The sequence below is a fragment of the Rhipicephalus sanguineus genome, chromosome 9 (genome assembly GCF_013339695.2).
Source record: "Rhipicephalus sanguineus isolate Rsan-2018 chromosome 9, BIME_Rsan_1.4, whole genome shotgun sequence".
Lineage (NCBI taxonomy): Eukaryota > Metazoa > Arthropoda > Arachnida > Ixodida > Ixodidae > Rhipicephalus > Rhipicephalus sanguineus.
The window spans coordinates 96,187,696-96,214,088 of NC_051184.2; the positions used below are offsets into that span (position 1 = coordinate 96,187,696).

At 47.4% G+C, this 26,393-nt stretch overlaps 1 protein-coding gene across 1 annotated transcript in view; it reads right to left on the reverse strand.

Moving 5' to 3' along the window:
• Nucleotides 1–700: 700 nt before the first annotated feature.
• LOC119405758 (uncharacterized) overlaps nucleotides 701–26,393 on the reverse strand; it is a 42,672-nt gene continuing 16,979 nt past the window's right edge. Inside the window, exon 2 of the mRNA XM_037672592.1 lies at nucleotides 701–989. Coding sequence (XP_037528520.1) covers nucleotides 701–989 — 289 coding nt within the window. The remainder of the gene's footprint in view (nucleotides 990–26,393) is intronic.

The following is a 26,393-nucleotide window of genomic DNA, read 5'->3' on the forward strand; positions in this document are numbered from 1 at the left end:
GTGCGACTCCTGGATAAGAATAATATCTGGAGTTGTTTTATCTCGTATATATTGGGTTAAAACAGCTTTCTTATTCGCGTAGCTTCGACAATTCCATTGCCAGATGTTGTACGTGGATTGCTTAGCCATGGTGAGGGGTGGGGGTATAAATGTTGCCGGCTGAATCAAACCGGTGGGCGGCGAAGTGGATTGTGATGGTTGAGCTCCGGGCGCCATTCCGTTCGATGGCTGCGGGGAGATCCAAGTCTCCAATGCTAGCATTCTTTGCTTAAAGTGCTCATTTTGCTGTTGTATTAGTTGAGTAAGCGTCTCTATACGATCGGTGAGAGTAGGTATGAGGCGAGACGTGGTGGTCATCCAGTCACTGAATTCCTTAACTGATTTCATGAGGTCGGTAAGGGCGGTATTACTGGTGGTAATGCGTGTAGGTCTGTCCTCACTAGCCGAAGTTTCCGCTTTACGTTTAGGTGGCGGGGGGGTTGCCCCTTCCTCCATTTGATCCACGGTTGCTTCAGGTATGGGTTGTACGGGGTTATTTACTGGGGTTGGTTCTGAGTGTTTAACTCTACGAAGTTCCTCTCTAAGTGTGCGGTTTTCCTCGCTTAAAGCATTGATTTTCTGATTGAATTGAGTTAGCATTTGTTTGAGTTGTATTATCTCTGACTCTAGCTTACTCATTGCGTTCGGAGATGCGGCCTCCTCAGACCCATGCTGCGTTCCCGCGACCACGTCTGCCCACCTCAGCTCTTGTAGTCCAGGCGTTCGGCTCCGTGACCTGGATTTCGACCGGGAACGGGTGTGGGATCTTGTGCGGCCCCGGCCTCCTGGTTGGTTGTCGAGGGGGAGGAGAGTCCTGCTGATCTGCATTGTTACTGGCAGGTGTAGGCTTGGGTGAATCTTCTTGTTGTTGGCGCTCCCAGCGGCGACGTTTCACAATGTAGGGGGTCTTGTAGCGTGCCTTGCAGGTCCTGTCGGCCGTCTGGTCGTTGCTTCCACAGAGTTGGCATGTGGGTGTACACTGGTGGTCTTGGGTAGGGCTCGGCGTCCCGCAGCCTCGACATATACGATCGTTGGGATTCGGGCACGCATCTGCACGGTGCCACAATCTGCCGCAATGATAACATGTATCGATTTGTTTTCAGTACAGGGTGCATCGCAGCAGGGCTCCACCGTAGCGAACGCACGTCGGTACCCTGAAGCCCTCGAATAGCACGATCACTGTCGTGTTACTCAGCCTTTTTGCAGCCATTGCTGTGGGATTTCGTGGTGTGACGACGTTAGCGGTGATATCGCGGGCGCTATCTTCCAAGGGGATGCCGCGGATTACGCCTTTGGAAGTATAGTCTGGTGCCGCCTCGTAAGCACTAGTCTCATACGTGTTGTTGCCGACCGTGATGCGGGTTATGCGTTGATACTTATCAGCATGTGCCTCTATGGGTGTACTCAGGACGATGATATTTTGTTGTAGATTAGGGCAGATCATGTCCTCATCATGGGCTTCTCTCGGGATTGCTGCTGCTTGGTAGATGCTGGTCGCTAGGCGGACGGCTCCGCATTCAGCGACGCGGAGGCCTCCTCTTGGACGTATAATTATCTTGTAATCGCCTCGAGGTAAATTTGGCATGCGACTTGCTTTGGTTATTTGTCGTAAACGCTGCTCGCCTTGCTTCTTGTTGTTGTTGCAGTCGGAAGTCTCCACGCATGCAGCCGACGCTTGCTGCCGAGTTGGATTCCGTGAGCCGACGGTTCGCCACCCTGCGCTTTCTTCGAGATGTTCACTGGAGACCTGTTCCCCTGCTACTGCGACTTCCATCTTGTTAGGAAAATGAGGCGTTTCCGACGCGCCAACCGATGCTCCCTTGTTACCACCTAACGGCTCAGCAGCGTTCGTGGCGGCTGCTGCTGCGGCAGCCGTGCATATGTGCGTCCTTGATCTCGCTCCGGCCTCACTGATTTGTAGTTGTCCGTAAAGTGGCGAAAAATTGGGCTCCCACCTTGATTTTGGTGTCAGGTGACTCCTGGAGATGAGCTGGATCTCGTGGTACCAAATACTTGTGGGTATCCGGTGATTTTCGCTGCAATCTCATGCGTTGAAATCGGAGCTGACGCGACCACGCATCCGCTCGCTCTGACGATCGCAGCGCCTCCTGTTTAGAATTGTGAAGAATACTATATGTACTCTACTATCGGAGAGCTGTTATCCTGAAAAAAAGAACGACGGGGCCACTCAACCGCCAATGGAGCCAACTGAATCAGAGCTTCACTCATTCGTCTTCCTTTTCAGTCGCACCAGTGGCGCAAGGTTCTTTGACAAGTATTTATTGAATATACGTGTTGCATCGCAAACCGTATCCCTCATTAGCAAGATAAGTGGCTAGCGTCCTCAAGAAACACCAAACCTTATTTGAAACTCATGATTGCTGTCGTAACAAAAAGGCGACAGGGACGGTACTATCACTCGAAACGGCATCCGCTTGTTGCCCTTGGTACGGGGCCCCTGACTAAAACCGAAATCTTGCTTCTGTGAGGTGTGTGACGGTGCGTGCGTGTTCTCCTTCTTTCTCTCTCTCTCTCTCTCTTTCTTTAAAGCTCCCCTATCACTTCCCTCAGTGTAGGGTAGCATACCGGTCCTTCTAGAGTGGTTAACATCCCTGCCTTTCCTTTTTCTCCTGTTTCTTGCTTCAGAACCGCCGGTTGGTTTATTATACCGAGTACAGAATATGTGGCGTTTTAAGGCGAAAGCCGTTAATATTCTTACGGGTAGCGTAGTAACTTTTTATTAAATCCTTAAAACAGCGCAGGGTGGACAAGATGGCGTCAGTCCAGCAACAACCAGAGAAGCGACGTCGTCTTCCTCGTCTTTCATGCAGCCATGCTGCGGCGGCTGCATGGTATCATAACCCCTCGGCGGTAGAAGCACCGTCTCGGTGCTTAATCTACACAGATGTGGTCGAGGGAGGGTAATAAGGCTTGAGCCTAGACGAGTGAACGACGTCGCTCGTAGCTGATGATGACGTTGTTGGATCGGCTGGGACGATCTCATACGTAACGTCAGTGATTTGGCGAACGACACGGTATGGTCCAGTGTACCGTGACAGGAGTTTCTCAGAAAGCCCCACACGCCGAGTGGGAGACCAGAGGAGCACAAGAGAACCCGGAGAAAAGTGCACGTCTCTATGACGGCAATCATAGAGCTGTCTTTGGTGCTCCTGCGGGGCCTCGAGACGATTACGGGCGAGTTGGCGCGCGTGGTCGGCGCGGGCGATGGCTTCAGCGGCAGCAAGGTGTCGAAGGGTAGTGCGGGTTCTCGTCCGTATAGGAGAAAGAATGGTGAATAGCCGGCAGTGTCGTGACGCGAGGAATTGTAGGCGAATGTCACATATGGCAAATGAATGTCCCAGTCCTGGTGATCAGCCGCAACGTATTTCGCGAGCATGTCGGTTGTGGTGCTGTTGAGGCGCTCTGTGAGGCCGTTTGTCTGTGGATGGTACGAAGTCGTAGACTTGTGTTTGGTATTGCAAGACCGCAGGATTTCGTCAACGACAGCTGAGAGAAAGGTGCGGCCACGGTCAGTGTGAAGTTGGCGAGGGGCTCAGTGCACTAAAATTATGTCGTACAACAGAAAGTCCGCAACGTCGGTAGCGCAACTCGTCGGAAGCGCTCGTGTGATAGCGTACCTGTGGCGACAGCAATCCATTTATTTCCGGAGCTGGAGAGTGGGAAAGGACCAAGCAGGTCTAGGCCAACTCGAAAAAAAAGGTTCAGCGGGAACGTCGATCGGCTGAAGGCATCCAGCTGGAAGGGCAGACGGCCTTTTACGGCGCTGGCAGGGCTCAGAAGCGGCGACATAGCGTCGAACAGAACGGGCAAGTCCAGGCCAAAAAAAAAAAACGACGACGTACACGGTCGTATGTGCGGGAAACGCCCAAGTGGCCATCCAAGGGAGCGTCATGAAGTTGGTGAAGGACAGTCGAACGCAGGTGGTCTGGTATGACGAGGAGTAAGTCGGAGCCTAGTTGCTGCGGTTGCTGCGGTATAGGATCCCGTCTTTCACGAGATACATTCGTAGAGGCGCGTCGCGAGGCGTTGACTCAAGTTGGTCAATAATGGCTCGTAAAGAAGAATCCTTGCGTTGCTCTTCGCCAATATTGAGCAGCTGCGACACAGAAAAAGCGTCTGCGATGGTGTCAGTATTGGTTTCTTCCTCCACAGGGTAGCGGGATAAACAATCCGCATCCTGATGCAATCGCCCTGTTTTATACGTTACAGAGAACGTGTATTCTTGCAGGCGTAGAGCCCAGCGAGCGAGTCGTCCTGTGGGATCCTTGAGTGAGGCTAGCCAGCAGAGCGCGTGATGGTCGGTGACGACACGGAATGGGCGCCCGTATAAGTATGGACGAAACTTGGCGACTGCCCACACAAGAGCGAGGCACTTGCGCTCCGTGATTTAATAGTTGCGCTCGGCAGGAGAGAGCAGTCGGCTTGCATAGGCTATAACACGGTCGTGTCCACGTTGATGTTGCAATAACATTGATCCTATGCCATGCCCACTGGCGTCAGTGGGGACCTCGGTTGAAGCTGATGGGTCGAAGTGGGCCAAGACTGGTGGCGTGGTAAGCAGGGTCGTAAGTTGGGAAAAAGATGAGGCTTGATCAGGGCCCCAGTAAAATGGGGCGTCTTTCTTCAAGAGGTCTGTGAGGGGGCGTGCAATGGTCGTAAAGTCCTTAACAAAGCGCCGGAAATAGGAGCACAGCCGCACAAAGCTGCGAACATCCTTTGAGGACTTCGGAACAGGAAAGTTTATAACGGCGCGAATTTGCTCTGGATCTGGGCGCACGCCTGTGGCATCGACGAGGTGGCCAAGCACGGTGATTTGACGACGAGCAAAGTGGCACTTGGAGGAGTTCAATTGAAGTCCGGCTCTACGGAAAACGTCAAGAATGGCCTCTAAACGACTGAGATGTGAGTCGAATGTGGACGAAAAAACAATAACGTCGTCGAGATAACACAAGCAGGTGACCATCATTTGAACCCTTGGAGCAATGAGTCCATCATTCTTTCGAAGGTAGCCGGCGCATTACAGAGACCGAAGGGCATCACCTTGAACTGATAAATACCATCAGGAGTGACAAATGCGGTCTTCTCGCGGTCCATGTCATCGACGGCTATCTGCCAGTAGCCAGACCGAAGGTCGATAGTTGAAAAATAAGTAGCACCATACAGGCAGTCTAGGGCGTCGTCAATGCGGGGCAAAGGCTAAACATCTTTTTTGGTAATCTTGTTGAGGTGCCGATAATCTACACAAAAGCGTCATGTTCCATCCTTCTTTTTGACAAGAACGACGGGAGAAGCCCAGGGGCTGCACGAGGGTTCGATAATGTCTTTCGCGAGCATCTTCTCGACTTCCTGTTGTACTGCTGTACGCTCCGACGCGGAAACACGATATGGACGCCTGTGAATCGGATTCGCAACGCCAGTATTGATGCGATGCGTAACGACGGTCGTTTGGCTTAAGGATGTACTGGCAAAATCGAAAATATCGCGATAGCGCTCCAGAACGTGGCAAAGAGCTGCAGCTTGATCAGACGTGAGGTCCGATGAAAGCATCCCTTCAATGTCGACGCCCGAGGATGGTGATGAAGTTGAACCTTGGGCGGAGCTGCAGCAATCGTCCACTCTGAAGGGCTCGACATGGTGGTCCTGAAGAGCGGTAATTTGGGCGAGGGAGATACCCTGTGAAATAACTTGTGCATCAGTGCGAAATTGAAAAGAGGAAGGCAGGTGCGGTTTCCAGTAATTGTTCGAATCGTGTGCGGAACAGCGACGCCACGCGTAAGCATCACGGCAGGAATTGGTGCTACCATGTAATCGCCGTCAAGTACAGGTGGCGTGGAGGATAAGTCGACGTGTATAACGGAATTAGGCGGGAGGCGTATGAAATCCATGCAGCTGAGACGAATTTGAGGTGGGTCGGTCGGATCGGAAAGGAGAGGCAACTCAAGGTGAAGAGAGCCGGCTGAACAGTCTATGAGGGCAGATTGAGTGGCTAGGAAATCCATACCGAGAATCAGTTCATGAGGGCAATATTCGATAACAGCAAAAAGAACGACAGCGCTTCGATCTTCAATAGTAACTCGGGGAGAGCACATGCCTAGGAGAGCGGCAGTTCCCCCGTCGGGGACTCGTACGGCTCGGTTTAGGGCGGGCGTGACAACCTTCTGAAGTCGGCGGCGAAGAGCAGCACTCATAATGGACACATGCGCCCCAGTATCTATTAAGGCGCTCACAGGAACATCGTCCACAGTAACGTCTAAAATGTTCCGGTTGGTCGGTAACGTCAAACGAGGATTTCTTGCTGAGGTCGTCGATGCAGCTCCGCCTCCAGAAGCTGCACTGCCTAGTTTTCCGGTCGGAGGCGCTGCGAATAGGTCGGAAAGGCAGCACGGCGAGATTGTGGGGGCGAGCGAGATGGACGGCGAGCAGGGGATGGTGAGCGGTCGTAGCGAGGTTTGGTCAGAGGTGCGGCAGGAGCAGAGAACGTGGTCGGCATAGAAGATGCAAGTGTTGAGGACGACTGCGTGACATGACTGGCCTGGTTTGGAGACCCATAGTGTGCCGTTGGAGACCAGTGGTTGCGGTAATGGCGAGCGATATGACCAACGCGTCGGCAGCTAAAACATATGGGCTTGTCGTCAAAGGTACGCCATTCGGACAGGTTGCGTTGTCGAGAATAGTTGGAAGCAAGTCGAGGAGCGGACGGCCGACGATAAAAAGCCTCAGCAGAGTATACAGGTGGAACAGGATGTAGGCCGACGTTCGATAATTCTTGACGGAGGACGGCCTGGATCAAGGAAAGCGTGGTCGGGGAAGGCTCAGGCGTTGGGAATGGAGTGACTACCGGTTGCGCTGCCTCGATTTCTCGACGAATGATGCGGGTGAGGTTGTCATATGGAGGGGTCTGGTGGAAGACGTCATCACAAGACGAAGTAGGCGCTGTGTTCGGAAGGCGCGTGATGCTTTGAGGTACGCGGCGGGCTTTGGCCTGTTCGAGACGGCGGCATTCTTTAAGGATCGTGTCGATGCTCGCGACGTTGTTAAAACCAGCAGATGCTACAAAGAGCCAAGACGTCAAGAATGTAGGAAACGTATGATTCCGTAGATGTCTGGGCGCTTGTGGCGAGAGCCTTCATTGCAGCGAGCTGACGACCAGAGGAATCGCCGAAAAGGTCGCGGATCCTCTCTTTGAAGAGATCCCAGCTCGTTATTTCGTCTTCGTGGGTTTCAAACCATGTCCGCGGAGTGCCGTCGAGGTAAAAAAGAACGTTAGCGAGCATGAGTGTGCGATCCCAGTGGTGCGTAGCACTGACGCGCTCGTACCGGTGCAGCCAGGCGTCAACGTCGGTACAACCATCTCCGGAGAAAGTGCCTGGATCTCGGGGGGGGGGGGGGGGGGGGGGGCGAGGGAATGACGTGGGTTGTAGCTGGGGCGGAAGAGTCGGCGGTGATGAAGCTCCGGCAGGCGAAGTTGGTGAGGGCTCGCCGATGTTGCGACCGCTGCGCGTCTCTATGGAGGTACGGGAATCGTCCACCTCCACCAATAATGTTACGGTGGACAAGATGGCGTCAGTCCAGCAACAACCAGAGAAGCGACGTCAACTTCCTCGTCTTTCATGCAGCCACGCTGCGGCGGCTGTATGGTATCAATATCTCATACTCGCGGCGTCCGTCGTCCGTCCGTGCCGTGGAATAGTGGCAGCTGTGGCTTCTCCTCTTCACACTCTCTCAGCTGTCATGTGAAGGCATAGTGGTGCATAGCAACATTTACGCGTTGCTCCTTCCAACTCGTTGCGCAACTGTTGCGCAACGTACTCGAAGTAATCAAGTGATGGCAGAGTAGCGCACGCGACAACGCTTCTTCGTCAGACGTCTCGTTGCAGCAGTCGAGTTAGTCGGATGGCTCCCAAACGACCCGGTGACAATTCCACGGCAAGCGGTTCGAAGAAGCGCCCCAAGCATGTGGATTTTCCCGAGACCATGGCATAATCAGTCGAATGGCTGCAGGCTTTCGCCGAACGCACTTTGGAATTCACGAAGTGTCCTTCAATTTTTGTGCTGTTTTCACTTCTCTCTTGTGTCGGTGTTTGCACGCCCTGTCTCTTTAGCGTGAAAATTTGCGCAGCTGGAAGAAATGGAGACAGAACGAAGACACAGAAAGAACACATAGTGTTTTTGCATCTTCCTTTTGGCATCATTTCTTCGCGGTATGTATAGTTACATCCGTCAAGCCCGAACACGGGTGAGTGGAATTATGAACTATATCGAACTATTTTCGACTGTGCTTTAATATCAACGCAAGTAAAAATCGACTGCTAAAGTGAACGAAAAGGATTCCGCCAACTAGATTTCGTAAGAGCCGTCGAAACATTGAAGCTAATGCCCCCTTCATCTGGCTATTGTCTTTCTGTGGCTTTTTTTTTCAAATATTTGTGTATATTTCTGTGTTTTAACGCGCCAGCTTTAAAGACCTCGTTTCGCACAAACCGCTACAAAGGCAATGGTTGCACGCTGCGCTTGGTGGCGGTGCTTCGTCGACGCAGGCGTTTGGCGGCGCGTTCACATCGGTGCTTTGCTCACTTTAGAATCACTGGACATCGATGCTGCTTGTATATCGAGTTTTTCATGTGCTGGCTGCCCATGCTGAGTTCGTGGTTTCAAGCTGCACGAGAAAAGCTAATCTTGCATTGTTGTGTCACTGCCGTCGGTCGCTTCGAACTTGTTATGTGTGCTGCTTTTGTTTGTGTGTGGGTTCTACGGTCAGCGACCACGTTCTGAGGAGCGACGCCAGAGAACGGTTGTGTGCCACACTTTAGTGGATACTACGACTCTTTTGGGGCAACTACGGCAGTGACTGTGCGTATTGCTTTCCTTTAGGACTTTCTCGACTGGCTGGAGACATGGCAGCAACGAAATACGAACGCTTGCAGACTGAGTGACGAGACCTCTGGTGCTCTTCACAATACAACCATAGCTCTCGTAGAGATTGCCAGGTACTGTCTTGGTGAGCTCAAAATGTATTTTGCTCTCTTCATTAAATATCAGACACACATTCGTGAAGGTCGCTTTCGGAGGTACACCGGCCTGGCTGGGATTTATTACGACGTATCTACTAGACAGCTGCACGAAAGCGAAAGCAAACTTCGTCAGTGAAGCACACTACCACAAGTTGACACATCCGCTGCAAACCCCACCGACGTCGGCCGAAACTGGAATGCTTAACAAGGAGCAAGCATACAGTGAGCAGGCTGCAACGTCGTCTTGACTGCCCGAGTGATATAAAAGCTAAATGTCGTTTTACCGGTGGAAGCGCATCTTACAAGGTACTTCTCCCTTCTCCTTCCTCTGTCCTCCTTTCGCTCCTCCTTACCTTCGCATCACTCGTCATTCTAACTTCCCTTTTTCACCCCTTGCTATAGTATACTATACAAGACTATGCTCGTTTTAGCCTCTCTAATCCTTCTTTCCCTCCTTCTCACCCTCACATGACTTTTCTTCAGCCGCATATCCGTTCCCTATCCCCGGGCTATACTGTACTACACACGGCTCTATTATGCTAGGAGCTGATTGGCACAAACGCGCTAACCTTGATGCAGACAGCGTCTTCATTTTTAGGGGACTGGAGTTGTGTAGTGGGGCTTGCCCAATTTGAGGGGCACATATCCCTTCCGCTTTGCTGTGAACACGGAGAAGGAAGCTTCAAGCGCGGCTTCAACAGCATTGATGTAAAACTATTTACAGCAGGTGTCCGTCACACTGCGTTGAAGCCATTAGTGGCACGCCGGCTGGACTTACAACTGACAGCTACTATTGAGCACATGGCTCGACGTGGCCGGCAACGCACTTGAGAGCGTCACTGGAAATGAAGATACTATAATCTCTGAGGAGGAATACGTTGCATCGTTTAGCAAAAAATATAAACGACGCAGCCCTTGTAAATGAAAAAAATATATATATTCTAAGGAAACATTTACATTTTTATTATGTATCTGTACCCAGCCACTCTTTGGTGAGACTACTCATTGGCGACAGAAACACATTCGAATGAGTTCTTGTCAATTTCGCGTGATGACATTAGAGTTCCCTTGCGGCAGCCAACTACCCCCAAACTGTGTCATTAGGTATAATCACATCAAAATTTCTCAGGAGAGATGGGCGTTAGTGTATGTTCAACGTACCTTACTTTGGGAGAAAGTTCAGCTGCGCCGCTGTCGCGGCACTTCAGGCATTCTAACAAGCAATTTAGTATTATTTATGTTGATTTTCGAACAACCACGTTTACATACATATTTGAAGAATGTGGGAGTAAAAGCTGCTAGAAAGCAGCTTGACAGAGCTCCCGTATCCATTGTCTACATGGCTGTGCAGATCAGAATATACAGAGACTCTGATCCGACAATACATAAATATGGTGTGACCAGGAGGAGGAGTTCTAAGCAGCACACTGCGGTTCCTCGGTGTGGGAGTGTTAGCAAACGTTGCTCGAGCGGCGCTGACTAACACTGCAAGGTTTGCGGGCGCATAAATACGCGATAATGTGCACGAGGGGATGACCGCAGCCGTAGCTCACTTGGTAAGGGCATGAGGATCGTAATCCAAAACTCGCGTGTTTAATGCCGGCCACAGAGATAACATTTCAATGGAGGCGAAATATTCGAGGTATGTGTACTTAGAACTTAGTTCACGTTAAAGAAGCCCAGGTGTTCGAAGTTTCCGGAGCCCTCCACCACGGTGTCACTCATAATCCTAATGTCTCGCTTCCTGCCGGCGGCAAGTTGTCTTTTCCTCCAGTTTAATTTCTTCACATCTACATATAATCGCTACAATACACTCAAAACACCACAATAAACGTCCCCTACACCTTTTTTGGCCCAATTATATGATAGTTTTTATTAAGTTTTCGCAAATGGCTAACCTGATGTTGTTCTGTAGCCCATATTTTTTGTCTGATTGAGCCATATATAATGGCTCAATCAATTGTGTTACCTACATAATGGGGGCTACTTGAGCGTGTAAAGCAAAAGGTGAATGTCTTAGAGTACTACATGTACCCGACAATGAGAGAGCATTAAGCTCCCCATCCCATTAGGAGAATGGAGGCTACGATGTTCCGTAGTACGCCGAAAAATGCACATTCCGGGACAATAAAATTCCCCATTTCGCACTTTCTTCTCTGATATTGATAATAATGCGAACGCGCGCGCGCGCGCGCGCACACACACACACACACACACACACACACACACACACACACACACACACACACACACACACACACACACACACACACACATGCTATATACAGGGTGTCCCAACTATCATGCAGCACGAGTAAAAAAAAAGAGGAACGGCGTTACACAAACGAAACCTAATTCATATTGTTCAGTGCACTGGTGTAGCCACGGCTATTTTTTCGTGAATGATGTTCAACTAAGTTGTCACAATTATATTTCTAACTCCACAAGTACTCTACTAATTATTAAAATGTCAATGAGACGTATGTAGGCATGTTCAAGTGACATCTAACTGCACTATTTTCAACATGTGCTAATTGCCCGCTCACGTTTTCCGGTTGATATTGTAAGCCCGCGAAATCTGAAAATATGGCACATGGCTAGACATTGCGCGCATCGGGAAGCTGTGCCCTCAAACAGGCTCACTGTGAGGTAGCTAAAAAAATGCTGAACAAAAAGAATATAGACAGCCCTATCTGTCATTCCCCGGCCGAAGAAACGCGCCGCTTTGACCTTACAGAGGAGGCCGTAATCACAAAGGCGCTGTTGATGCGTTTTCAATGGAAAATGTCTGTCGTGAGATCTCCAAATGATAGTGCCGTTATAATCGAGTGGAATGAATTCCTGCAAGATTGCGACGCATGATGGCGCCCGACCTGTAGATTTGCCAAAGCGCGAAACACTGTCTCTGGCAACGGACAACAAGCAAAGCGGTTGCTTGCAGTAGGCTTATTTGAGGGCGCTGCTTTCTCTGGCGGGTTTGAGCGCAGTCACGTGTTATTTTTCATATTTCGCGGGCTTTCCTATCAGCCGAAAAAAAATGAGCACACAATTTGTACGTTGTTGAAATTAGCGCAGTTACATGTCGTTTGAACATGCCTACATACCCCTCATTAACATTTTCATAATTACGTGAGTACTTGTCGAGTTATCAATATAAGTATTCCTAATTAATTATACTTGATTAACGAACAAATTTGTGGTGGCTACTTCAGTCTACAGGAAACAATATGCAGTAGGTTTGTTTCGCCGAATGCCGTTCCCCTTTTTTAAAATCATGCTGCGTGATAGTTGGGACACCCTCTATATACCGGCTTCGCCAGCTAAATTAGACCATGATTTAAAAAAAAAGAACCATGCGCTCTAGGAAAGTGCCACCTTTTGCATATTAGAAAAAATCGTGAATACATACAAACTGTATTTTTTTCATGACTAATCGCTGATAAACTAATAAACTTTATTTAGACGACTTTTTTATTCTTGTTCGAATCGGTAAAACCTAAACTTTATAATGTACCTCGCCTCAAAACCCGAGAGGCAAACATTCATTTTTTGTTGAAATCGGCGTGGTTGTTTTTTCCTAGAAAAAACAAAAGCACGCTAAACACGCCAAATATGAAATAGACGCTCCAGCGCCTCTACTGGAGCTCTTCCAAGCGTTTTTCGATTAATGCACGGCTGCGTTCGTTCATTCTACACAGATTCACGCTATTTCACGGGCGCGCATCAAAACACCCCGCTGACGCGTCCACCATAGAGAAAAAGAAGTGTATACTATGTGCATTATTTCTTTCAGCATGTGCATGCTAGTTGTGCAGACCGCCCTGTAGCACAATGTGCCAACGATACCATAAGCTGCTCTCGGGCGTCCATACTTCCCCTTGGGCCCACCAAGCAAACTCACATTATAACGCGAATTCATTGCTCGTGGCCCTGACATAACCGCGACAGGACTTAGAGTACTCACGAGCCACTGACATACATCTCGTATCTTGCCGCCGCCTGTGACGAGCGTCAGCTGCAAGGGCGACCACGTGTTTTGCGGCGAAGTGGCAACAAAAGCAAATGCAGGGCACGTTCGATGGGCCAAATTCAAAACTTATTTTCTTCCTTAAAACAAAAAAAACGATTTGATTAGACTTTCTTCAATACTTAATGATGAAGTCTTCTATCAAACGCCGCATGACGACGATTTTTACTTGAACCGCATCAGTACGAAAAATACGGTCGAACTTTTTTTCCGGAAGATTTGGAGTCTAATTTACCCCTAAACATTTTTCTACTAGAGTACACGTTCCTGAAAATCATACTATTATTAATATTGGTTAAGGAGAGTACGAGATAGCTCAAGAAAAAATCACGAATTTTGAAGATTTTTGCAGTTTTTGAAAATACGTAGCTGGTAGTGAAACACACAAATTTCAGAATTAATAAATGGAACAACTAAACAGAACCTCCGTAATAGCGCAAGCGTGGTTTCAATGCACCACACACAAACATTTATTAGATACACATTTTTCTATTAGGCACAGTTCAATAAGTACAAGCGAACATCGAGGGGGCGCTACAATCGTCAAAATGTTTTTCGAGCAAAAATGCTTTGCCACAATACTCCATGTGGAACAGGAAAACGTCACAAATTTTATCAGCAAAATCAGCTATGTGCGAGCGCCGCGTCTGGGGCACTTGGCATCGAATTAACCATATATATATATATATATATATATATATATATATATATATATACGCCTAATGCGTGTGTGCGACATGTTTACGGCTATTAACCACGTTACTAGAGCTCCTGCACAGCACAAAGGCGTGGCCTTCGTGATTGTAAAGGGACCCTAAAACTGTTGAGCATTTTGTATAAACGCTTTCAGCCGTTAAAGCCATTTGCAGTCTGTTTAAAGCTCGCTGCATCGACTGTTTTATTTATTACAAGACTTTAAACATGCGGATCGCTACAGATCACAGCGGCTCAACCGAACCAGTTTTCAATACCGCGCTTCCTCATTGCGTTGCATTGTTTCTCCTCACGTAGCACCGGCGACCCATCTGATTGGATACGCTCAGCCCAAGTCACTGAACCAACGACGGGACGCGAGTGTCGTCTGCCTGTGTTACAACGTGCTCGGTATTGACGTGAGCTGTGGCGACAGTGTTTATCTCGAGGTTTCTTTTCTCGGACACCATGGATTGCGGTAGCGGAGTTGTGTGCTGCGATTCTAGCGATTGGTGACTTGTAAAGCTGCGATGTTGTGTGAGACTTGCAAGGCGTCTGGCGAGCCGAGTCGCTTGAGCTGGTTGCTGCAGTAAGCGTCGTGCTCTGGCTTTCGATCAGCGCCAGAATCTGCGCGTCTGCGGATGTAACTTTACCCTTGAAGACAACCACATTGCCCGAGTTCATGCTTAACAATGTTCGTTCTAAAATACTCTTTCTCTTTCCGCATACCTTTGCAGACTGTCACGATACAGGAGGATCAAATAACGTTGAGTAGGATTGACAGTTGGGCTTATTGGTGTGGATTGATAATTACAAACGGCGCCACCAAGTAAGGCAAAATCACGTATCTCGTGTGTTCCTCCACGATTTTGTCTTACTTCGGGGCGCCGTATGGTAATTATGAAAAATAAGATAAGAAATACTGGTAATGTGGCGGCCCCTGGCGGAACAGAGCTCAACCACACCGTGCGCTTTGTCTCTCTGCTGCCAAACGGGGCGCGCCGGGCGCGCTTGACGGAGCTCAACTAGTTGAGTGCGCTTCAATCGCCAGCGACGTCTTGGCGTGCGATGAGTTGTGGGGGCAAGAAAGTAGTGAGATGGAGGATGAACTGAGAATTACCTGTCGCTGCCATGGCATGGACACACTGCGCTTCTAACTATCCGTTGACAAGAGCGCCTCTAGCGGTGGCGCACGGATATATATATATGTATATATATATATATATATATATATATATATATATATATATATATATATATATATCTATATATATATATATATATATGATTGCAGTATTAGAGAAAGTTATTGCAGTATTAGAGAAGGTGGAAGAACAGGGCCCAATGCACTAGAAAATAGCAGTATTAGAGAAGCGAGTTGGGCTAGTTGGTGCGTAATAACTGCGGTAATGGGCTTTGTAATGGGTGGGCCTTTAAGACACCCACTCGTTGCGCAATTCACATGTTTTGACACCTGGTGCGATTCTTCGCTCCTGCCATGCAATATTACATGCGTTGAGACTTCTATATATATATATATATATATATATATATATATATATATATATATATATATATATATATATATATATATGATTGCAGTATTAGAGAAGGTAGAAGAACAGGGCCCAATGCACTAGAAAATAGCAGTATTAGAGAAGCGAGTTGGGCTAGTTGGTGCGTAATAACTGCGGACATATCTACTAGCGCGAAAACGACACAAAGGCATATTATTGCCCGCGAAGTAGAAAAACAATCGTCAACTATAACTCGACCCACTCTAAAACTGTCAAAAGGGGAACAGCCGTGAATAGCCTTCGAGCCGCCTTGCACAAATCGTGTGAGCACCAGGTGGCATACAGTGTAATGCACCAAGTCAATACACTGCGAAGCGCCGGGTTCCCTGACGGCACAATAGTGTCGGTAGCAGAAAGCCTCTTTTCAGAGGTGAAGCAGCCACGACCCACCACTCCAATTAATGAGCAGACAAGGCAGGTGCGCCCTGTACCAGTGCCGTACATGCACAGGGTGTCGCACCGCCTGAAAAAGGCAGCACTGAAATGCGGCGTCTCAGTTGTTTTCACTGCACCGAGAAAACTTTCTGGGATGTACCGCATGGTGAATGCCACGGAGGGTACTCGAGCCTGTGAGAAAAAGCATGTCACGCGCTTCGTCGAATGCTCAGTGGCAGTGGTATACATAATTTCACTGTCGTGCGGAAAGTGCTACATCGGCCAGACGGGTCGTTGTTTAAACAACCGTCTCAGGGAACACCGGGCATCGGTCAGTGCTGTCGCTGCCGCTGGCCACCTTGCTGACCATTGCCGAAGGTGCTCGTGCACAGCACAGTTTCACTGCACTCGTGTGCTCAGGCGGTTGCGAGGTCAATCAGACAGAGAGATCTACGAGGCCTTCTGCATAAGAAAAGCGGGTCATCGGTGTGTAAGTGCACCGTCGCTGGCCCTCAGCAACAATGAGTGCGCATACTTGGAACGTAATCTGCGCATAGAACCGCTGGACTACTTACGACACGATTCATGAACTTATGGCATGTGAAGGAAAAAAGCTGTGACGTTCATAGGGGTTTCTTCTGAATGTTTTCTTCCGTGTGGCGCAGCCTACTGCGCAGCCTGTGATTTCCTGTTTCTTGCAGAAATAAATTATCAGTTGAAGTTTAGCGCTGCGTCCTGTCTGCCGTCTTTTACCTCGTCCTTTGTGCGTTTTTCGCGCTAGTATATATGTCCGCAGGTGATTGCAGCTTCGGGCGCCCTTGCAGGCGGCTATCTTCGCGGCCGTTTGCTTGCGTTTTAAATGCGAAGCATTTCTTAGCGAACTTCTGCGACTTTGAGCGTATCTATCTATCTATCTATCTATCTATCTATCTATCTATCTATCTATCTATCTATCTATCTATCTATCTATCTATCTATCTATCTATCTATCTATCTATCTATCTATCTATCTATCTATCTATATAGCCGCCAGGGACTTTGTGCTCTCCTGGTTGCTTGGTTAATCGAATGTACACCAAAATTGGTATGGCGTAACATGACTGTATGACGAACATAAATGACAATCATGCTGACGCAATTGCACTCTTCATGTCTTTTCTTTTATTTCGTGAGTTCGATTTGTTTAAACAGACTCCCTCCCGTGCTCTGATGTTTTAAGCTTTTTCATGCCAAGCGCTGTGTCTTTCGCGTCTCGTACACTTGGTACACATGAAAATTGGTATGGAAAGCCGGGCTCGAATTCATGTACGCCTAGGCAACATAACCGATAGGCCATGGCATCACTAACTTGACATGATTGCCATTTACGCAACGATTAACAATAATAACATGACGTGTGGCGCACAAACCCGCTTTCTTCGGCCAGAAATAGTTCGGACGATGTATAGTCTGACGATTTGGCTCCATCAGGTGATGAAATCGTGGTGGTTAGCAATATCGATGTCAACATGTAGGGCTTACCCATACACTTTGAAGAACGTACCCCATAGGTAATAGGCATGAAAAAGAAATACGTGAAAAAAAAGTCACAGGGTCCCGATGATTTCGCCTAAGACGACTTCAAGGCGAAATCTATCTTCTTTTTCTTCAGTCGATGTATTTATCCTCCCCTCGCCCAAATGTGGTTTCGCACTGACCCCAGGATCGAAGGCATTGCAAGCTTCCTGCACCTCACCTGGTTTTACAATGTCTCCGTGGTTGACCCACAGATCACGGAGGCAATGCAATGCGGCCATGTTTTACGACGGCGTCATCATGTGACATCACGCTGAAGGACGTGACCCTGACGTGATAGTGGCTTGATGATGTCGTCACAAATTTTGTTGATCTCTGCCGTCATCACGTGATGCTGTTTCACATCACTCGTGTTGACGCCGACGGTCAATTTTCGTGTTTGATGAATCATCTAAGGCTTTCGCCCTAAAAAAAGTAACAGTTTCGCCGCAAGGGCGAAGCAATGAATGTGATAACAAGAAACTAATGCTATACGAAGTGAGGCTCGCCACTGGATATTTTCAGTTTGAACAGCGCTCCTGTTGCAAAGGCGGCCGAAGCAGCGAAGGAAACTAGCGTGCTTCAAGTGTCGAGCTGTGACACTTGATGGTTCGTGCTCATCTTTTGTTTGTTCGTTTAGCGGCGTCCCTTGAGCTCGAGTAACTTTCGTACGCTCCGTAACACGAGCGCGGACGTCACGGTGAAAGCTCGAAACATCCTTCTTCCCCTCACCACGAGAAAACCACGCGACCAGACAGCGGAAAAGCAATGTTCTCCCTGCCAAATATAAGAAGCGTGCGAGCTCGCCGACGACTTTTAAATGCGCCGGTCGCGCTCCTCGCGCCATCTCGCTGGTAATGAAGAAACACTTATAGGCGCCTGCCGTCTCTGAGTCTTGCCAGCGGTAAAGGATGTGTATATAACGCTCGCCGTTAGCTACCTGAAGGATCTCCGCTTTCTGGCGTAGTGGTTAGCGCCACGCGCTGTGGAACGAGAGGTCGCTGGTTCGATTCCGCGCTTCGGAAGCATTTTTCTCAATTATTTTAACACGAAAGTGTTTAATGCCGGGGTCCACCAAGACTTCAGTGACGTATTTCCGTCACGGAAATGACGTCGGAAAAATATACACAATCAGATGGCAAAGACAAAAAGGTACCGTCAACGGGCATCGAACCCACGACCGCTGGGTCCGCAACAACAGATGCCGGGCACGCTATCCGCTGCGGCACGGTCACAGACTCTGGAGGCTTTACGAACGCGCCTTTTATATATACCACTCTCCCGGTCGGCTGGGTGGTGTTGACCTCTGGGAGTGGTAAGGTAAAGTAATTCGTCATTGCTGTGGCCCCCGTGACTAGCACCTGCAACGCGTTACGCGTCCGTCACATTCGGCGCGTTTCCAATAGAAGTTGAATTTGGCAATGCCTTAACACACCGCGAGATGGCGACCTTTGTCCAAGCGTCATAAAAGCGTCGGCCTTGCTCAGCATCACGCTAATACAAAACCAAAAATAGCTCTGCGACGCGCGCCTGCCTCACCTGGCTGTAACACCGCGTTCCATGCTCACGCGCCCGCCCCGAGAAAAATCGCGGCCGGGCTACCGGGGCGGCACGACGCGCTTTGCGTTTCCCTCTAGTTCGGCCGTGGTGTTCAATGACATTTTAACATGCCGCGGGATGGCGACCAAGTTCTGCGTCCAATATGCGACGCTCTTCTGGCTATCGCACCTCGATCTCTGACTACGCTTTCACCGTTAACTACTACAGCTACCACAAGAGTTTGGTGAATCATTTAACACGGACGTTTGTCGTCGGGATGGAGATGTACCCCCAATCATCAAAGTGGGTGCATACACGTTAAATGGCGCCATTTGCTGCCAGACATCAATATACATTGTGCAAACTCTCTTATATCAATGTAAAGTAAGCACTCAGTTACTTCTGTAAGGGCACGCTTTACTTTCGTGTTATTCCAATTCCTATGACGGAGGGATCAACCGCGTCTTTTTTTCTTTGGGACTTTGATATATATATATATATACATACTTACACATATACGGCGCATGACGGCGGTGACGGCGACAGCAAAATCCAGCCGAGACTGTCCATATAATTGCTATCGTAATAAAAGAAGACCAACCAAAGTAAATGAAACGATAACAGTGCAACATTGTTGGTGCCTTACTTCACGTTACGAGCGAATGCCCGAAAGCAAACGTGATTCTCAGCTCAGAGCAGCTGATTACACACGTGTGCGGAACAAAAGAGGCTTGCTTTGCCCGTCTGGTCATCTCTTTATATTAATTCGAGTAATGACCAGGCACACTGTTTCAGTACTCTGGAGCTTCAGCACGAAAGCGTGGTGGACGCTGTATTGAGCTTATCTGGAAAAAAGCGGGAAATTGCTCTCGGGTGCCCTGTTGGCGCACACTCAATGGCCGCGGAAACAAATTATTTTTATGTAACTGCTCAAGTACACATTTTTTTTTAAAATCCCTGAACCACGCGACGCTACCCGCCGAGAACCTTAAAAATATCTCAATTTGAGAATGAGTTAACTGTTTGAACCCGTTTTCATTTCGTATGGTGAAGGCTTGAAAGAATGCACGCCTCTCGCGCAAACGTTTCATACTGCCATATAGTGATCCCTGAAGATAGTAACAAGTCCGACGCATGACTCATCCCAGCTGGCTCCGAAACGTCTAGTACCTATATACCTGTTTATATTGTGTATATGTGTTATCGCATGTTGCATTTTTTCAAGCTAAAGCACGTAAGATATATCTGTACTTGAACAATATTCTAAAGCGATTGAAATGTTACACCTTAACATTTGTAAAATTCTTACCGTAATTTAGTTCAGGCAGCTATTTAACTTGTACAGCAAGAATTGGGGTGGTTGTAAGAATAATTTCATGATATCTGGATATTTGTACAGCATTTGCTATATTACGCCTTTTATGCCCAAACTTGTGGAATAAGCTTTGCTTACCTAGCTTTGCTTTTTTTTGTAATTGTAGGAATTTAACATAAGCTTTGCGCGCGGCGAGCCTTATTGTACGCTGCCTCAGAAGTCAAAATAAGCCAACAGTATTGCGGTCGTACGGCCATCTCTACTCTTTCTTTTGTTTCCCTTGCGTCTTCTCGATGTGCTCTATCCATAATAGAGTGCTAGTAGCGGCTAACAAATTGTCAAATAAAGCAGGTTTGCATATGGATAGAAAACCACTGGCGACCATGAGCTGAGCGCTCGGAGAGTTGGGTGAAGCGGTCACTGAGCGTAAGTATTTCAGCTGTCTGCACGTGTAATTTGCTTGTTTCATTACTCGAGTCTTAAGCCTTGTATGCGTGATGCTATTGCCCGATTACCCATGCGAACAAGTTTCCTTTCGTTCTTTCCTTGTGCATGTATATATTGCGGGTTTGTATGCACGCACCAACGTTCTCGAACTCTATCACCGGAACTAGGCCACGCTGATGCCGCTTGAGAGATGAGTTTTTGCATTCTTTTGTTGCCCCAGCACTAACAAAGTGCTTAAAGATGGGTAAGCTCCATTCCGCACGGGATTATTGAAGTTAAATGGACTTCAAGTGCCCTGCCTGGAAATTCAGCAAAAAAAAAAAACTACAGCCCGTAGCAGACGACGCTTGCTTTCCGCGCACTTTCCGAGCTCAGAAAGCCCACGGGTCCGGCGCAGCAGCGGCGCGGTAGTTCACCGCCAAGGGCCCACGCGGGAGCCTGCGCTTTGGACACTCCCCCTATTCTAGGTCACTCTAGCATAGCTTTTCCTCCGCTGCCCGGTCACGCCGCTGGATTGCACACAGTTGTTCGTGGGGATCTGATCTAGTAAGAGCGCTTAGCCATCGCTGCTCGAGAAGGTCCGGCCCTTGACCTTGGCAGAAATGTTCAGATAGACCCCCCCACCATTCGCAAACAAGCCTCGACTTGAATTTCGTCCTTTATGTGACCGAGTTTAGCGCAGAGCCGCTGCTAGACTGAAAATGACGCCGCGCGTCTCATGAATCGATGCAGGTTATCGCTGTTATGCAGTGACTTGCTTTGTCTAGAGACGGCGCTCCCAACGATTTTTCAAGTCAAGGTGAAGCGTTGAGAGAACGGACGTTTAAGAATACGGGGGAGAAAGTTTTAGGGGCGAAGCTCCTTAAAGCGGCAACCGTTCGTCCCTCGTAACCAGCCGTAACGCTAGTACCAGATCTTGACCTCCAAGGTGGTGCCGGTGGGAGATTTTTCCTGTGCGTTGTTGAACAATAAAAAATTCGCAGCGTGCGCGTTAACTAAAAGCCGAATTCTTCTGTATCTCATTCCCCATTAGCAGCCATTGGCATGTTCCAGTAGGAAACGTTAGTAGAAGTAGAAGTGTAAGTGTTAGCTAAAAGCCGACTTCTTCTGTCTCTCATTCCCATTAGCAGCCATTATTTACCTCCAAGGTAGTGCCTGGTGAGATTTCTTCTATGCGTGATTAAACAATAAAAATGTTGTTCAAAACGCCCTTGATTGATGAAATAAACCAACGAAAGACGCCAGATGTTTTCTAAAAGCAAAACGAAAAGACGCCAGATGTTTCTAAAGCAAAACGAAAAGACGCCAGCTGCTTAACGAAAGACGCCACATGTTTTCTAAAGCAATAGTTTTCTAAACAATGAAAATTCACAGCGTACATGTAAAATTAAAGTGAGCTGCAAGACGTCATAACTCTCATCGAACCTTTAGTATAAACGCGCCCGATCTCACGTCGGTCATGATGTACTGGTCAGAATTCGAGGAAGATTCACGGTTTACCGATGAACCTCCGCAGCTTCGCCCACTCATCATCGTTCACTCCGTGGATATGCTGTGATTTTTTTAAAATATCATCCGTTTGGTTAATAAGGGGTACCGCTGTAAAATGCACATGGAGAAATTTCTGGGCATGTTTCCACGAGGTGAACTTTAATCATAAACAGACTGCCCCTGAGTGTATTGAAAACTTCGAAATAAATTTCAGCGCCTAATCTGGAATATCCTGTAAGCACTTCACCCTTTGCTAAACTTTTTAAAATTAGGGTCAGAAGCCAGCGAAAAAACTATCAATAACCCTGTGACTCTGCTGTCTTTGAAACAAACCAAGTGCTGCATCTCCATGCGTGGACGATGGCTTCATAAGTTTTCGAGTATCGTTATGATCGATTCTTGTACGTTAGTCTTTTTAGGGACAGCTTACCGCTATCTCGTAGTAACCTACATCAGAATATAGAGATTTTTATAAAATTCCTATGACAGTAAGTCTCCTGCCATTTTCGCACACGAACACCACGTCGAAGGCGGAAATACTTTACCGCAGTTAAAATGACACTGTCGCGACTAATTAACAAAAACTTAATAATTACATTTTTAATTATTCACTTCAAGCCAGGTGTTCATATTTCAAAGTTGTAGTGCGTGTCAATTTATGACATACCTATTTTTCGAAATGAAAAAAGTTTCACGTAGTTCAAGATAGTCGTCACTGAATTACATGGGCGAAATCGAAACTTTTCGCTCAAGGCCGCACGAAGCGCGACCGTTCTGCTACGTTAGACCGGAACTACCCATCACACGGGAGTGACGAAATCTAAATGATGGCGCACGCGGGCCTATGTTCTTGTCAAAAGCTGCAAGTCCTCTCACCTGAGCCCGTGCATCGCCTTTCTTTTGCGCTTAGTGTTTGGTAGTTATCTATTTATTGGAACTACGCACAAGAAAACCGCAATATCAACCTTTTCTTTGTCTGGGAAGCATAAAACTCGGAGGTGGCTACTGCGGCCCTGCTTCTTCCAGAAAGGCGAAATGGTTTTTCTCACCTCTTTATAGTTTCAGAAATAAACAGATACGCACCACCCATCGCACGCAAATATTAAGCTGTCTACTAGTGTGTTTCAGAATGCCTGCAGATTTTTCTGACCAAATTCTGCTCTGACGCGCGTTCATTTAAATTTCATCACTTCCCTGTTACGTATCATTCCGCTGTACCAGTATATCGAGGAGGACAGCAAGCGCGGCTTAAACAAATGAAAATGTTTGCGTTGTGAGACGAATGTGCACAGAAACATGCACTGTCCCCACACGAACTGTCAAGCTCAACACAAGGAGTTGAAGAGGATCACTAAACTTTGCAGTCGCCGTCCGTGCAGTGCTGTTGAGGTGGAAGTGCACACTTTTTTGCGTTTACTTTATACCGCATTTCATCGACCATTGTTGCCATTTCGGCGTATAAAGCGTCGAACGAATGAGCAGAATAATTCCGAAGATCTTTCAGCAAGATTATTTATTTTTCTGCATAGCCATTTCCACGTTGATAACTTTAGGTGTTTACTTATTTGTCATTTGTTGCCCATCTCTTGTGAGAGCATGCATAAATTTGCTTGAGCAGGTCAAATAACTACACCTGCGAGTACACAAAAGGTTGGAAATCAAGACACTGCTTCTGTAACCAATTAAGCACGCCATTAAGCACAAAGCGTACACGTCGTAACAATATTTTAGTGCGGTGCGGGTTAAATTAACCGTGCTAACCGTGATATAAGTTGCCTTATAAACCAATTAACTTTACTTGCTGCACGTTCACTCACAGCACGTGCCAATATCAGAATATTATCAGTGCACATGGTCTTATCGTTTTCTTGCCTTTTCCTATTATTGTCGAGGGCTGTATCCCCATCTTCTGCGTACGAGTGTAAGTTAGTACACATCAATTACAGGGGCACGTCATGTACAGTGTGTTATATCAACCGCCTTGAAACGCGATGCGCACATATAAAACGCTCCCTGAATAGACTAGAAACGCTCATTTGACTTTTTATCTTCAAATGATGGATAGGAGAAGTTGGTGCCTTCATGGCAGCACTGGCTACTCCTTATAGCTTAGCAGACATAATACGCCATAAAGACATAATAAGAATGGCACAAAATGTCATTCAGTACAACACAAATTGCTCAAATAGAGTAGATTCGAACAGCACATGAGTCCCAAAGAGTCCAGTACAAGTTCAGGTTGGTAAAATAGGTTCAAATGCACACGTCCAAACTGAGGTATTCTGTATGGCTTGACATACCTAGGAAAACCATTAGGACAAATATTCACACATAACATGAAACACACGGTCACCACATTATACAATTCTGAACATATACCAAGAATAATGTTACGCATTTGCTTTTGTGCTGCGCATTCCTGCAGAAGATGATATTGCGGAAGACACTGCCATGTTTAACAATTCTTTCGACTTGCCACTTTCCGGGATCCTTGATAAAACTATCAATTTCCTTTGCTTGGACTGGATATAAGAGATAATATATTGCCCATTTATTTGGACCCTCAGATATCATAATTTTCACCGGTAAATAGAACATGACCGGCTTCCGGAATAATTGATCACTAATTTCACTATGATCACAATCAATTGCTAAAAATACACTAATTAACACATTACCACCTTCTCTTTCATAGAAACAGAATATAGAGTGTCTTGCAATGAAGCTGTGTAAGGCTGGCACATGTTCATCATATTTTGCGCCTGTAGGGTGTCTAAAACACACAACTACCCGCAATCAGCGTTAAAGTGAATTACAACACGTCGGATCTACTTGCGTCGGATTGTGTGGACGTATATATATGTCACGTATATCTGAAGTTCGCGTGTCATGCGTGTGCATAATTATTGCTCTCTATTGCTTAAGACCACATGTAGCGCTTAGAAAAAGGCCGATTCCATACTGTTGAGCGGTTACTAGAAAATGTCCGACACAAATTACTTCTTTTGTGCCGTGAAGTAAACAAGGACAATTAAACCTGCACGTTACTACATTGTGGCAACAATAAAGGTGATGAAGGATGGAACCAGAAACGGAGAAGGCAGGGAGGTTAACCAGAAAAACTTCCGGTTGGCCACCGTAGGCTGGAGGATCGGGGAAGGGAAATAGAAAGAAAGGTAATGTTGGCATGGAAATCAAGGTTGTCCTCAACACCAACGGCAGCATTTGCACATGGAGCTTCAAGTATGCATACTCTAACTGATTAAGAAGTTCACGTTTAATTCGGGAAAAAACGAAGTACAACTTGCACAGAGGACCGGTGAAACTTAAAAAAAACAAAGCCTCGCAAGTCGCCTGCGCTCTGTAAACCGAAAATCCCACCAAAATGTCCCTTTGTTATAATTACCAGGGCAATAAATATATAAAAAATAAAAATAAATGATAGGTATTACAGCACAAAGCAACAAAGACCCCGTGTGTGGAAAAGCGTGCAACGGACACAATTTGTGCTTACATTCTGCTGGAGTGAAGCAATGTGCGATGATCCTGGGTCGCTCTAAGCATTTTTTTCTGATTGGCAGTTACATACATACATACGTACGTACGTACGTACGTACATACAAACATACATACATACATCCATCCATCCATCCATCCATCCATCCATCCATCCATCCATCCATACATACATACATACATACATACATACATACATACATACATACATACATACATACATACATACATATAGTCGGATACAACTTGTCCGGGGCGGCCTTGCCCAGACGACCAAAGCGCAACAGCCGATCGCCTCCGCGACTTAAGAAATATTACCCGCTCATGAATTCAACAGTGTTCCCCAAAGGCGGGGTCACCGGCCGTCCGGCTCATGACGTCAGTATCGAATTGCGCCCATTAGAGGAGCCATGTATGCACCCGCCTTTGAGGAGGAAATGCGGAAGATTTACATACCGACTGTCCGACTATTGATGCATACAGGATCACTAGTTTGTGCTAATGTTCAGCGGAAACACCACCGCGATGTTTTCGTATAGCCAAATTCGAAGTTTTCAGCGAAGCAGCAGCCTGATGCCGCCACAGTGCTCCCCATGGCTTTGTTCCACCCAGCTCAGTCGGGCTTCTTCAGAGGTCTGAAACAAAAAACTGCTTTTAACTGTGTTTTTTTTTTACAGTAGAGCTGTTACGGTAAAGGTTTGCCGTGTGTCGAAGATAGAAAATTATCATCATCGTGAGCAGGCACGCGCTTAATCACCGCCCAGGCATTCTGTATAGATGGTGAACAA